Source organism: Ipomoea triloba, chromosome 14 (genome assembly GCF_003576645.1).
Source record: "Ipomoea triloba cultivar NCNSP0323 chromosome 14, ASM357664v1".
In the NCBI taxonomy this organism is placed as follows: domain Eukaryota; kingdom Viridiplantae; phylum Streptophyta; class Magnoliopsida; order Solanales; family Convolvulaceae; genus Ipomoea; species Ipomoea triloba.
In genome coordinates this window covers 21383823-21398044 of record NC_044929.1, presented here as the reverse complement: position 1 = coordinate 21398044, position 14222 = coordinate 21383823, and the positions used below count along the sequence as shown (strand labels likewise).

Sequence of the window (14222 nt, the reverse complement as noted above, 5' to 3'; positions counted from 1 at the left end):
CCCCCCCCCCCCCCCAAACAAAAACAAGAAGAATAAAACAAAAAACAAGACCCAAACAATGACATTTCTCTATTGAATATGGTGGATGTTGTGATGGAATTATACAATAATACAAAGTGCTCTTGATTTTCAAATCTGTTTTTTTTTTTTTTTTACTTCACATCTGTTCTGTTATTTTGCTTGGCAGTTCAGATTCAATGAAAGAATTAGGATTTATTTCGTTGAAGGATTGGGTTGTTTATTAGAATAGCTATTGGGCTTAGGTGGTTTTGATATGGGCTGCTGGTGGTGGTCTATCAATATAATTATTTAGATTGGGCTGAAATTACATGTGGCTATTTGCAGTATATATGAGAATACATTTAAGTACTGATCTGCAACCCAATGTTTTGAAGGAGACAAAGAACAAAAAAAAAAATAAAAAAGGATCAAATGGCATGATCGTCTAAACGAGTTTTTAGGAGACAAAGACTGAAACCCTGATGGAAAGGAATCTTCGATTCGATCAGTACTAATACTATAATTTACTCCGTAATTGTTATATATCCATATTCCTATCCTAAAACTATAAATATAGATAGTCAGTTTAAACATACGTACTACATATGTTCAAATAAACATTTAATGTTAAACTTATATGGATCTATGTTGGGATTACTTTTTATGTTCTTTTGATGTATTCATGATGAGTAACTGTATGCTTATTGTCACTTTTTACTCTTTGTTAATGTTGATATAAGAAAGTGAACCACAATATGTAATTGAAGTCTTATCTATACAAATACACTTATTAATTTACAGTTGTATTTTAATTATATTTTGGATTTGATAAAATTGTACAATTTTACTTTGTATTTGTTAACATAAAATGTCTTCAACCAAAAACAAAGAGAAATAGCAAGCAGCATGCTAAATGTGAAAGCATTGGAAAATGAAAATGAAACTATGCAAGGAAAGTGTTATGGATAGTATGAATTTGGAACAACCAAACACCAGAAAAGCAAAAACAAAGTGGTGGATAGGTGGCTGACGTGCAGCATGCGAAAACAGAAATGCAAGAGCAAAATTTTTTAGAATTTATAAAATTTTTGTGTAATGTGAAATTGTAAATTGTATAGGTTATAAGCCTTATACTTAGAAAATTGTAATAACATATAAAAATGATAAGCCTTATACTTAGAAAATTGTAATAACATATAAAAATGTAAAGCCTTATACTTAGAAAATTGTAATAACATATAAAAATGTACTAAGTCATACTTAGAAAATTGTAATAACATATAAAAATGTACTAAGTCCGGACTTAATTTCGTAGTTCTATCATCGGTACTTAAGTCTTAGGTCAGTTCGACGGCATAATCACAACGGCAAACTCTAAATATACTAAGTACGACGGCATAATCACAACGGCAAACTCTAAATATACTAAGTACGGTTAGGTTCGTATTTCCACCACCGACACTTTAGTCCAGGCTGAGATCGTTCGTATTTCCACCACCGACACTTTAGTCCAGGCTGAGATCGACACCATAATCACAACGGAAAACTCTAATATATGGCAATGTCAGGTGCAAAGGTAGTAAAGGCCGCAAGTAATTAAGGAGAAAAATTGAAACATATAAATCTTCTCTTATAATTTCATCATGATCTATTACTCTATTATGCTCATAATGTCAATATTAAAATGTTATGTTTTTTTTTAATGGAAAAAGTTTGAACATATATTTTGTGTTAAAATTATATATATAAATCTCCTTTGGGCCTTGCATTACGCGCAACGCGCGTACCACCGCTAGTATTATTCTTAAATTGATGCCCACATCAGTTTTTTACGTGTCATTATTCTTGCTCAAGTATTGACTCAATTACTTGGATTACTTCTCCATTCAATTTCGATTGACAGGCTAAACTTAAATGAGTTAACATTGCGCCCTTTATCACATTACATTATTCTCTAACTATAATATTGTATATGTGTTATATGTTACTACTAACAATTGTTTTTTTCTATGTATACCATACACATTGGTATTATGATTATAATAATATTAAAATAAATATCATACCCAATGATCTCACTTTAAGTTGTTATATGATTGGTTCTTTTTCATATGAGTAAACAAATAGTAAGTTAAATTTTTATTTTTTTTATTATTATCTTTTTGGTGAGTAGGGGTGTGGGGGAATTACTCATAAAAAATAGTTGCCTAGAAGCTATTTAAATTTTAAATTGCTTAAACATTAAGAGAGGTGATGGGATGTGCATCATTGTGACCAAGAAGGGTATGTAATTTTTCCGATTAATTTTTTGAGAAAGTAATTTTGTAGGTAATAAGCTATCAGCTAATTTATCAAATAATTTTCTACAATCAATTAATATTATCAACTAGTCAAACTCTTTAACTCAATCAACTATCACTATCAGCTAATAGCTAAGAGCTATTTACCAAACACCTCAAGAGATGAAATTAAGAATCATGTATTATAAAAAAAATATTTATTTATTGATGTATTGTTTTATACTACAGGACAACCGACCCCTCACAGCATCAGAGGAGCTTTCACATGACCATTGCATGGGTAGAGGGTCATGATCCCCTCGTGGATGCTGACAAAAGTGAGTGATAGTGTACCCAATACATCTTTACAAGTGTCCCTGTACTAGATTTATAACTATCAATCCATTTGCAGCCAACAGATAAATAAATTCCAGGGACCATAGAATTCTTGCAAACCCATTCTTAATTAAAAAGCCTGTTTTTCTGAGCTTCATTTTCCCCCTTTTTCTGTGCTTGAACCTAAGCCAAGAAAGCAAAGAAGATCACTCATCAGGTAAGCTTCTTCCGCTGATGCTTCTCTGATTCCCCAATCTTCTTTGTTTCCTGATTGTGATTAAGATTCAATGGTCTTGTAAATCTTGAATGTTTATGCATCTTCTTAGTGGATAAGCTGAAACTTAAGCAGTCAGTGGCTGGCAGATTTTACTTTGAAGATAAAAGTTTTGTCAGATGAAGATTAGATTTTTTTTTCTTTGCAAAAATTTGCCTGTACTTGCTCATACTAGATCACTAGATAGCATAGTTTATACTTTTAGATTATTTATTTCTATTTATTAGGATCCTTTGAAGCTAGAAAATAAAGTTCTAATACTAGTAGCCTTTTTGATAAATTGGGCAAAAAAGTTCTAATCCTACCAATGGTTGAACTGTCTTCTCTATGACAATTTCCAGGGCTTTATAAGTCTATGAAGATTTCCACCATTACAACTTCCAACTTTATTTTAAATTTTTATTTTCCAAATCAGTGTTAATCTGGGTTTTTTACAGTGTTGATGTCTCACAGTTGGGTGAAACCGTTTCACGTATCTTTAAATAAAAATGTACGGAGTAATACTTATAATGAAAAATGTAAAATTAATGAAAGATAAATTGATTGTTATGAAAATGGTAATATTTAGGGGTTGAAGGGTTAGTTATGAAAAAAAGTGTAATACTAATTCGGGATAATACTATTTATGAATTGAAGACTTACTTATTACAAAAACTATAATACTTATGAAAACTTGACTTGTCTCACGATTATGATCCATGAGATGGTCTCATTGGAGATTTTGCCCTCGCAATTGGGTGAATATGTGAATGGAAATAGGAGAGTTAAGAAAATGTTTCGTTTTATTTTCTCGATTTATAGAGCTTAGTCAAAATGCTGTGGCTTTATATCTATCATTTGTAGGGCAAGAATGCCTTATAGTGAAATCATGATTTTCCAAATTTAAATGCAGAATCTTGTTTGCTTGTAGCTAAGATGCAGAGAGGATTTCAAGCACTCTTTTCTCAGGGGAATGTGCTCAAGGCTGCGGTCTTGAGACATGTCCGCTTGGGCAATCCAGCAATGCGGCCGCTCATGTTTGCCTGTCGTGAGTCGACATCAGCTGCTCGTATTGAAGAGCATGGCTTCGAGAGCACCACGATCTCTGATGTTCTGAAATCCAAGGGCGAAGGAGCAGACGGGTCGTGGCTGTGGTGCACTACAGATGACAGCGTTTATGATGCTGTGAAGTCGGTGAGCATTTTGCCGCTTTATTTGTAATGCCATTAATCACTCTCTTCCTTGATTGTTTATGGTAGAAGCAAAACAATCAAGAATTTGCTGATGCGTAGTAATAGCCACATTCGTGTTTTCAGTTGACTTGAAATTTCGTGAAACAAATTTAATTGCAACCTACATGTATGTAAGATGTACACTTGTTTGGCTAAATGTAAGTCGAGTTTAATATGAAAATCTGGTAAATTTCCCATTTGCAGATGACTCACCACAACGTAGGAGCCTTGGTGGTGGTTAAACCCGGGGAGCAGAAGTCAATTGCCGGGATTATCACTGAAAGAGGTGAAAAGATAGATAATCCATGCTGTACAAATCTTATGAGAGACATGAACTGCGTCTCGAATGCTGCTTGAAATTGACAATGCGGCAGTTAGAATTTAGAAGAGTTTGTTTTGGTAAACCAGCAGCTGACTGATTTAAACTAAGAAGGCCAATAGGCCGATCCAGCTGGGAGTCTAACCTGTAATATTGTGGTTACCAAGTCAACGGCTAACAAACCTAGCTGGGGTTGCCCCAAATTTAGAAAAGTTGTGCAGCTTCATTCTGATTATATCTTAATTCTTATGCCAGATTACCTCAGGAAAATCATAGTACAGGGACGATCTTCGAAATCAACCAAGGTTGGGGACATTATGACTGAAGAGGTATGTACACTCGATATGCTGTTCTTTTCCAATCAAAATTGAAGTTGTGTAGTCAATCGTATTCTCCCCGTGCTATATGGTGCTGTTCGACAGCAAAAGTGGAGTAATGCATAACCCATTTTCCTTAAAACACTTTTTTGTAGAACAAGCTCATTACGGTTGCACCTCAAACCAAAGTTCTGAAAGCGATGCAGCTGATGACAGGTAGAATTTGCGTTTTCGAATTTCTCCTCCTTCTCTTTACCCCCTTATTACACCATATATCCGGTTGTTACCACTTACCACGCTAGCTTATGCTGATGGCACTGGTGTCTTGTTGCTCGAGCAGATAACCGTATTAGGCACATCCCAGTCATTGATGACTCGGGAATGGTGGGGATGGTGTCCATTGGGGACGTTGTTCGTGCTGTGGTGACTGAGCACAGGGTCGAGCTGGACCGACTGAATGCATACATACAAGGAGGTTACTAGGTGATAACGACAATAACCCCCTATTACTTAATAAACCATGAGATAAATTCTCCGAGCCCTCCAGGTTGAGAAACCTGGCTCTTTGTAAATAGCTTTCGTCGTCTTTTCCAGAACGATGATGGCTTGCAGATGCATGCAGCATTGCAGCCTATCAAACTTGAAACTTATAAACCGCACTATATTACAGTCTGAACTATCTATTTCCCCTTGTTGAAACCAATAATCTGCACTGAACTACTTATTTTCCCCTGTTGCCATTACCTGTGCTTTTAAGTTTCATTTAAACCGCGAATTTGAATACATTAGCACAGTGTTATTAACTTAGATACAGCTGAGTATGCCTTAATGATCACCCCTCATGTTTGTCAAGTGGTTTTATATGTAATAAGCTCTTAGACCATTACACTGACTATATAACATTGACTGGTAATTCTACTATAGTACTCGAGTTGAAGTTCATCTAATATCGATTTTTTCTGCATCTGGTCTCACGATTATTGGATAATGTACATATTTGGTCCCTGACTATTAATTTTTTCACATTTAGTCCGACGACTTTTAAAACTTTGTCACATTTGATCATTCGGCCTAAGTTCTTGTCACCGGTGACCAATTCTTTAGTTGGAAAATGTCACAGAAAATGACAACTTTGTTCTTCAAGATAAGTCACTTTACTATTGTGCACTCGTGTTCAATAATATAGAGATACAAATTTGGTCACCGATGATAAAAAAAAATTAGGCCGGATGACCAAATATAGCAACTAGCAAGACTTAACCAAATGTAAAAAAATTAATAGTCAGAAACCAAATGTGAAAATAGTTGAATAGTCGTGGTACCAGAAGTGGAAAAACTCATCTAATATCCTAGTTGAAACTCATTTATAAGCACAAGTACACATGACCACGGGTTGGTTCAGGACCAAACCAATCCTGAATTGACTCGAAGGGCCAGGCCGGGATTTCCCAGGACCGCCTTGTAGAGGGCCGGTCTCAGTCCTCTAAGGCAAAGAGTTCCCGGCAAATGGCTCAGGCCCGGGAGATGGCCACCTCTAGATGTAAGGCTCGGGATTGAGGAACTCAGTGGCTAGTGATGAGTTTGATAGGTCAGATGTTAGAAGCATGGTGTCTGGAAGTGCAGGATCATAGAGGAGGCTTGCTGAGAGGACACTGGAGAGCTGGGTTTTGAGGGCCATTGTCTCTGCAACTGATTCGTTTAGCTTGGATTGCAACTCGAAAACGTTCTTTTGCAGGACAGAAATGAGGCCGACGCAGCCATAGATAGGGTCCCTCAGCCTTGCTGTGGCTTCATACACCATGCTCATCACTGCATCTGCTCTACTGTCAACAGGCACTTCCTGTTTATATAAACGAAAATAGATAATAAGAACGCGAATTAAAACTTGTAAGTAAAGCTAGAGACTATCACTTAGAGTGTGGGAGTTATCAGGAGCTCAAGTGTACTAAGTATTTATAGAATGTGAAGTCTTTTTCAGTACAAAGATCAGAGTATTTATTATAGGAAGGGGATTTAGCAGTTATAGCTAAACTAATATAAGTAATAAGTGGGGACAACCCTAGCAAAGGCTATTGATTTTGATAACAAGGCCAGGTTAGTTCTAACTTCAACTCCCAGTGGTAGCGGCTTATTAGCTTTCTTAGTTTGAGCTAATAAGCTCACCTGGTCTACTAGCCTTCTTGATTTGAGCCGATTAGCTATAGACAACTTAAGGTGATTTACCTTATTGTGGTCCTTTGTAGGCTAAGGCCATAAGGTGGAGTTTACCTCGAGCACACCTAAATTCTAGCCATAAATACAAAGATTATTTATTACATAGGAAGGGGATTTAACAGTTATAGCTAAACTAATTAATATAAGTAATAAAAGGGGCAACCCTAGCCAAGGCTGTTGATTTTGATAACAACAAGGTTCTAATTCCAACTCCCAGTGGTAGCGACTAATTAGCTTTCTTGGTTTGAGCTAATAAGCTCACCTGGTCTACTAGACTTCTTGGTTTGAGCCGGTCAGCTATAAACAACTTAAGGTGATTTACCTTATTGTGATCATTTGCCGGCTAAGGTCACTTACCTCGTGCACACCCTAAATTCCAGCCATATTAACCAAAAAACTTCCCCATTTCTAGCAAAAGATCAGAAGAGTTACCTGCAACATCTTGGTGATGTTGCTGGCACCAAAGATCTGATGAACAGCAGCAAACCTCTCCGGGTGAGTGGGGGGAAAGTAGGGCAAGAAAATGCAATATTTGGTGCACCGTCGACGTAAAAGCTTGCATGCAGCGCATGGCATGCTGTTCTTGTTACTAGAAGAACTCATCATTTAATTTGTTATGCAAGATAATTAATGCAGAAACTAACAATACCTGAAGTTATATATACTCACAAGTTTCTGTTCTGTACACTTCAGCAAGCTAGCTAGCTAGCCAGGTGAACAAAGAGTCCAGAGACTCCTACACTTAATCAGTAGAAATATCTAAAAATAAAAAAATCTTGGGCAAGTTGAAGACAACCCAATAGCTGGGATTTGTGATCCTATTGGTGGGATTTGGTATCTCTTTTCTCTGTCGTTTTCACAATTAATTTGGTTTGAACAAAATGGAAGGCCCCAGAGATTGAACGGCCTCCTAGTAACTGTATATGTTTGCTTCCAATTTCCATCAGGGAATGATATGGCCTACAAGCAAACAAGATGCTGTAGTAGTAAGATTTCGAGTTGATTTTGATGAGATTAGCTAAATCACGGATATTATTGAATGAATATAAAATGGTTTCTTTGTTTGACTTTCTAAATAATGTCACATCAACAAATAAACATTAACTATACTTACATTAATGTATCTATCTTCAATTTCTGAAGGTATAGAATGTAAAAGTTATTTTTGTACTAGAATCTACAATACAAAGTAAATCATGATCCATAATATAATTTACCTCTATTGAGTATATCATATATTCATATGTAAGATATACTTGTGTAGTCCATCTATCTAGAAAATGAGATGGATTTTTTTTTAGCGCAATAAGTTAAAGTCTAGTATTTATTAATCAGATAAATTATCATGATTTATCCCTCCACAATTCTATTGAGCCGGGTTTTGAGGCTATCTGATACAATCTCACATCGGCTCCACAAAAGATTGTGGAGTTGTACTTAAATTCGATCAAACCTCCACTCATGAGCTACTTTTTGTAGTAGAGTTAGGGTCTGTTTTTTTTTTTTTTTAAGTAGGGTGAGGGGTTACTACTTACTAGATTAAGACGTAGAGAAACTACCAGAGAAGCTCTACCCAAGTATCGCTATCGCTTTCGGTGTGGTTTAGGTTACATGTTCAGAGTCGGTTGTTGTATCTTCTTGTCACTATACATGGGCGATAGATATGTTGGCTGGAGCCAAATGTCGTTTTCATGCACAAACTAATAACAGAACAACAATCTCCTTCACAAAAACAAAATACAAAGGGGAAAACAACCAAGAAGATCAGAGTAGCTGTTAGTTGTTGCTGTACTTGGCTTATTTTCAGAATATTGAGAGATCAATTGGGCAACGATTTCACCAATCACAAAGAATAAATTAAAACTCCATACTCTGCACAAGAAAAAACAAATATCATATTATTAATTTGTCTGAATCAAACGTTTAACACTAGCTAAAAAATTATATGCGGTAGCTAGATACAAAAGAACAACTTTATTAATTACTTTATACTTGACTCGACGCTACATTTTGATGGTAAGGTGTTGAGGTCGATCTTCCAAGTCTCCTCCTAAACAATCCTCTCCCAACATCGATCATGCTTTCTATATATTCTATTGAAAAAACGAGATGAATAAATCAAGTACAAATTAAAGGCAAGAAAAAAAAAAAGAGGAGAGAAATATACCAGATTCGACAGTGTGTCTATGCTCAAATAACAATTCTGATCTCTTTTATCAGGTAGGAATGGATTCGATTCAACTATTTTAGAAATCATATTAACCTTCTTTTTCTTTCTTTTTTTTTTTTTTTTGAGAAGAACTTCATGTTAAGCTTAAACTTATCAACTTGACAAACTTCATTAATGGTGATTCAGTTTGGCTTCATTGCGTCCGCACTTGTGGAACCTCAAATTACAATGCAACTCTCAAATTCTTTTATTTTAGTTATTTATTTTTTTGTTACAAGAGTTACTTTCAATTATTATCCAAGAGTATACACTGTAAATTTTACGCATGTACAACAGTTCACATTTCAATTATTATCCAAGAGTATACACTGTAAATTTTACGCATGTACAACAGTTCACAAACCACCGAGAAGGTGTTGGTAAACTATCCAAATTCTTACTATTATTACAATTTACAACATATTACACAAATACATCGGTTTAAAATTCTTATTAGAACTTTGCTATCATTGACTTTTATATAATATATAGCTTGAAGATGCATGCTTGGAAAAAAAATATACAAAAGTACATGGCTAAGTACTGAAGATCTGGAAACCCTTAACAACATATCAGACAAGAAAGAAATAATAATAATAATAATAATATCATGAGACATTTTGCAGACTCAAGTGATTAAGAAAACATAAATCCATGCCAACATACAAAATAATACTAATATACATATACTTCCTTGCACATGTCTTTTCTTTACAATAAAAAAAAAAGAGCTATATTTTTAAATTTCAGCTTTTATTATAATTTAGGGTTAATTTCAGCATTGATGTCACAATTATATTATTGTACATGTACTTCATTGATCAAATTCAAAATTGATCAAACTTAAACAATTACGGAGTATTAGATTATTAAATCTACTTATGTTATTTAAAAAAAAAATACTTATGTTATCTCAGTATTAGCGGACTAATTCTGAGCTCACAAGACCCCGCTCCTAGAGTTACTACATAGTAATCGCGAGTTGCACAATTACCACATTAGTCAGACCCTAGTCTTCGTGCGCACACAAGAGACCCAATCTACACATTCCATCACCCTGTGTTTTTTTCTCATTCATGTTTGCAGTGAAGTGCATAGAGTAATCCAATTATTGTGTAATAATCCAAAACGACACGAGAGGTAAAACACATTAAAAAGACCTTGTTCGATAATCTCAATCAAGAGGGTGTTATAATCTCCATATTTTACGAAACAAAATTTATAGCTTTTTTATAATTCAACAAAAATATTGTAACAAAAATAGTTAAGTTAATTTTTTATAGTTTTAGACAACAAAAATATTGTAACAAAAAGTCACAACTGAATTTAAGTTAATTTTTTTTTTAAACATACAAGAATAAATATTTCATCAATCTTATTTTATCTGTTATATGTTTATTGTTTATTAATGAATTCAACTCTTTCTTATTTGATTTTTAAAAAACATTTTAAAATAGTTTCAAAATTGGACATTTTACATTTAATAATATTTTAATATAATTTTTAAATTTTTAAATATACAAATACCAAGTTAAATTATAAATAATTTGAATAAAATCTCGTAAACGTGAACTAGATACTTAAAATGAATCGGAAAGGGGGAATATTTAAGAAGAGGGTATAGAGGAAATAGGTGTACTTTGGTTCATTGATATTCACAATGAAGTGGTTTTAATATTAGATTAAAACAAAACAAGAATCTTGAAGTCTGAAGTACATTAAACAGGCAACACAAGTACAAATACAAACATATAATAATATTTGGTACATCAATTGCATCGTTAAAAGATGTGTTTATGCACCTTAAACAACACACACCGAGGCCATGAAAGCCGCTCATTAGTCTGATTGACGGCACTCTTTATTATTAATCCATAAAATAAAACACTTCTACTTTTACAACTTCATATATTCTCACTTCACGAATTCTATATTTTATTTTTGTGTGCAAACACTTCTCAAGTATATAATGTGTAAATGACAGATTAACTGACCTAGAATGACGCCAAAGACCCTTGTGGTCTAGAAACATTCGTTTGCATTCTCACATCGGAGAGGGTGGGTTCGATCTTCAGTATAGACGATATTGACTCTTTGTGCATCATTTGGTTGAGAAAGTAACTATGAACAGATACTACATTGAATGACAAAAATCGTGTTGATTAAGTCATAGGTAAAACTTCGTTACTTCACACATAAAATGAAACAGTGAGTATAATGACCAACCATAACTAATTAATTACAATACATAAAACACAAAAGATTAATAACACCTTACAATACAACCACACACCAAAACTACGCATTCTTTCTAGATTAAGCACCAAACACAAATGTTTAAAAACATATGTTTCGTCGGGTGTATTTAAGAGTTTTTTTTTTTTTTTAATTTTGACATTTAAAAAGCTTAGTACAACTTGGTTGGTGTGTGCAATCAAGTTGGATAATAAAAATTGGATGGTGGAGAGTATCAAAGTTGGTGGAATATAGTAATAGACACAATAGCATCCGCATTGTACTTGAAACACCACATGAACACATTTTCTCTGAAAAATGTTCACAAATTTCAATAAACTTCAATAAATAAGTATTTTCTTAGCTACAAGTACCAATGCCATGTATATAGATTAAAGATATGCTAGATATTTTTAAAAAATTTATATTTACTCCCAATTTATACTCTCAACTTTTATTATTACACACAAAATTTTGATATATATAATTTTTTTTAGTACTAATGACTCGGTTACAATTTATTATCTTGATGTATACACTTTATTGAGATCCACATGAAAATATAACTTAATAGAACCCGCCACATAGTGAGTAAAATTGATGGGTATTTGAAAATGCATGTAGTAAAACTCTATTTCAAAATAAATTTCGCATAAAATCGTGAGATGTGTAATACTTTTAATAGTTTAAAAGTATTACACATTTCACATGAGACAATCGCAAAGACTTGCTTGATATTTTATGTAAAAATGATTTGAGTAAACTATAAATCCCTCCTAACATGGAGTTGAATCGATTAGATTAATCAACTAGCAAGTCTTATAATGCCCTATACATCATATGAAAAAGAGGTTTCCAACCAAATAACCTAACATCATATCAAAGATAGATAGGTTTTAGTTTGATCAAGCCTTTGGTACTTAGAAGAAAGTTCAATTTTTTTTCTGAAAATTTAGTAAATTGAGAATACGGTACTTCGAAATCAGGAGAAGTAAATGAGTAAATCCAAACCACATCCCATGTGTATACTTCTCCAAACAAATTGTTACTAGCAATAAAGATATAAAAAAAAACTCAGAATTACTTTATCAAAAATTAAATTTTTGAGAAAACCCCAAACGACCTCTGAGGTGAAGAAACTAAACACGAGAAGTTATTGAGAACAATAGCAAGAAAAACAAAGCAAAAGTCGGGGTTTGGTTCGACTGAAACAGTGAAGCAACGCAGGAAAAGTAGTGCCACAAAGATCAACACAATAACGTTGTGATGTTGAAAACATACCGGTTCACAAATCACAACTCTCCCAGGAAGCAAACTACACAAATCTATCAATAGATCGATTTTAGTTTCAGAGCAAAGTCAAAGTAATTACCAGTGACCGATCTCTGAGTTCCACTTCAGAAATGGAAGCTCTCGAGAGCCTAAACCGATCAATTTACTCTGCAATAACATCAGACTACCAAGAAACAGAAGCCAATAATCAGCTTTTCATTAGGTCTTATCCCATTGCCGAGCACAACAAACAACATACGAAGAAATCGAAAACAAGAAACATTAAATAGGAAAGAAACCACATCTCTCTAATCACAAAATCACATATAGAAACACTTTACAGGCAAGAATATGATTCAAATGAGTTTAGTTTCTTCGACACTTGGCTAATAATGTATGAAATGCAAGGGACCGGGATATCATTCCTACTAATAACGCAAAGTTCGTATTCAGTTCATCTCAACAGCATGCTAAATACTACTAGGGAAAAACGAAAAGCAAAGAGCCATTAAAGGAACACAAATTGAAGATCTTATTACCATGAACCCCAATCGCTTCTCAACCATAGTCCCCAAAATCCACTGACTAAATCAATTATAATTACTTGCATTTATATATGTCATAATATCGAATCATAAGAGACAAAACCCAAAGCTTAAGATCAGAAAATACACAAAGCACAATCGCCAGAAACAACAAAATCATACACATATAAGTAACGATTACGGCAAGAGGGAGCTCCCTTCAGTCCAAGCACAGACGAGGGAAGGATGAAACTTATCTCCCGCATCATTCACACATTCACAGTAACGTACTAACTTCAATCTACTGTGTTTGAATGAATGAGTCGGCAGCTAATTCAAACCCTTCCCCGACCCATGAGTGGACTGAAGAAAGCTCTCTCCAACCATTTCCTCCATTATATTGCTCCTAAGCACTATGAATCTAATCCCAAATACAAATCCATCGAAACACATAGACAACACATACTAAATCATGCTGGAAACATAAGACATCTGCAACGAATCAAATTCACTGTCAGAATTTGTATTATACCCTGCACTCCTGCAGTTTACAACTTTCCACAATAAATAATACTATAACAGTTGATTTTTTTTTTAATTTTTTTCTGAGAAAAAGAAAAAGAAATAGCTAAAACAGCATCTTTTAGAGCAAGTTGCTCCACATTGCCTGGAAAAATGATTATCATCCAAAACATATAGAACTAGGGATTTCTACATCAACAAACACATCCCAGAATTTCTATATATACTAGGTTTTTAAGACATCAGCATATAGCAAGATCCAAGAATACAGATATTTGATCCTACTAATGTAAGTTAAATCAAATTAATAAAAAAATAAAAAATAATAAAAAAAAATAAAATAAAAATAAAAAAGGAAGAAGAAGAAGAAGTGAGGATGAACAAAGGGTACGATTATCATTAATTGAGGTCAGTACTGTGAAAGTGCCTTTATTTTTTATTTTTTTTATTCCAAAACAATCAGAAATATAATATAATGCTTGCATGAACCCTAACCCTAAATCCTGCAGA

The 14222-nt window shown here is 33.9% G+C and overlaps 2 protein-coding genes and 1 long non-coding RNA gene across 4 annotated transcripts; 1 reads left to right on the top strand and 2 right to left on the bottom strand.

The window, feature by feature from the left end:
* Positions 1-2678: 2678 nt before the first annotated feature.
* Positions 2679-5511, top strand: LOC116004775 (CBS domain-containing protein CBSX3, mitochondrial-like). 2 transcript variants are annotated; one of them, XM_031244940.1, is made up of 6 exons: positions 2679-2832; positions 3800-4062; positions 4305-4386; positions 4675-4748; positions 4892-4952; positions 5077-5511. In XM_031244940.1, the coding sequence occupies exons 2-6, from the start codon at positions 3805-3807 to the stop codon at positions 5217-5219; spliced, it is 618 nt and encodes a 205-aa protein (XP_031100800.1). In that variant the 5' UTR covers positions 2679-2832; positions 3800-3804; the 3' UTR covers positions 5220-5511. The 2 variants fall into 2 exon arrangements, with proteins under 2 accessions (XP_031100800.1, XP_031100801.1); XM_031244941.1 differs by having other exon boundaries at positions 2712-2832; positions 3782-4062.
* Positions 5512-6270: 759 nt separating this feature from the next.
* LOC116004101 (LOB domain-containing protein 12-like) lies at positions 6271-7911 on the bottom strand. Its single transcript, XM_031244034.1, has 2 exons — positions 7383-7911; positions 6271-6576 (listed from the first exon to the last, which is right to left on the bottom strand). Exons 1-2 carry the CDS (start codon positions 7554-7556, stop codon positions 6271-6273), a joined length of 480 nt encoding a protein of 159 aa, XP_031099894.1. The 5' UTR covers positions 7557-7911.
* A 670-nt stretch (positions 7912-8581) lies between these two features.
* On the bottom strand, positions 8582-13995 carry LOC116004776. Its single transcript, XR_004094849.1, has 3 exons — positions 11154-13995; positions 8936-9043; positions 8582-8822 (listed from the first exon to the last, which is right to left on the bottom strand). It is a non-coding gene; the product is annotated as an uncharacterized LOC116004776 (long non-coding RNA).
* Between the last annotated feature and the right edge of the window lie 227 nt (positions 13996-14222).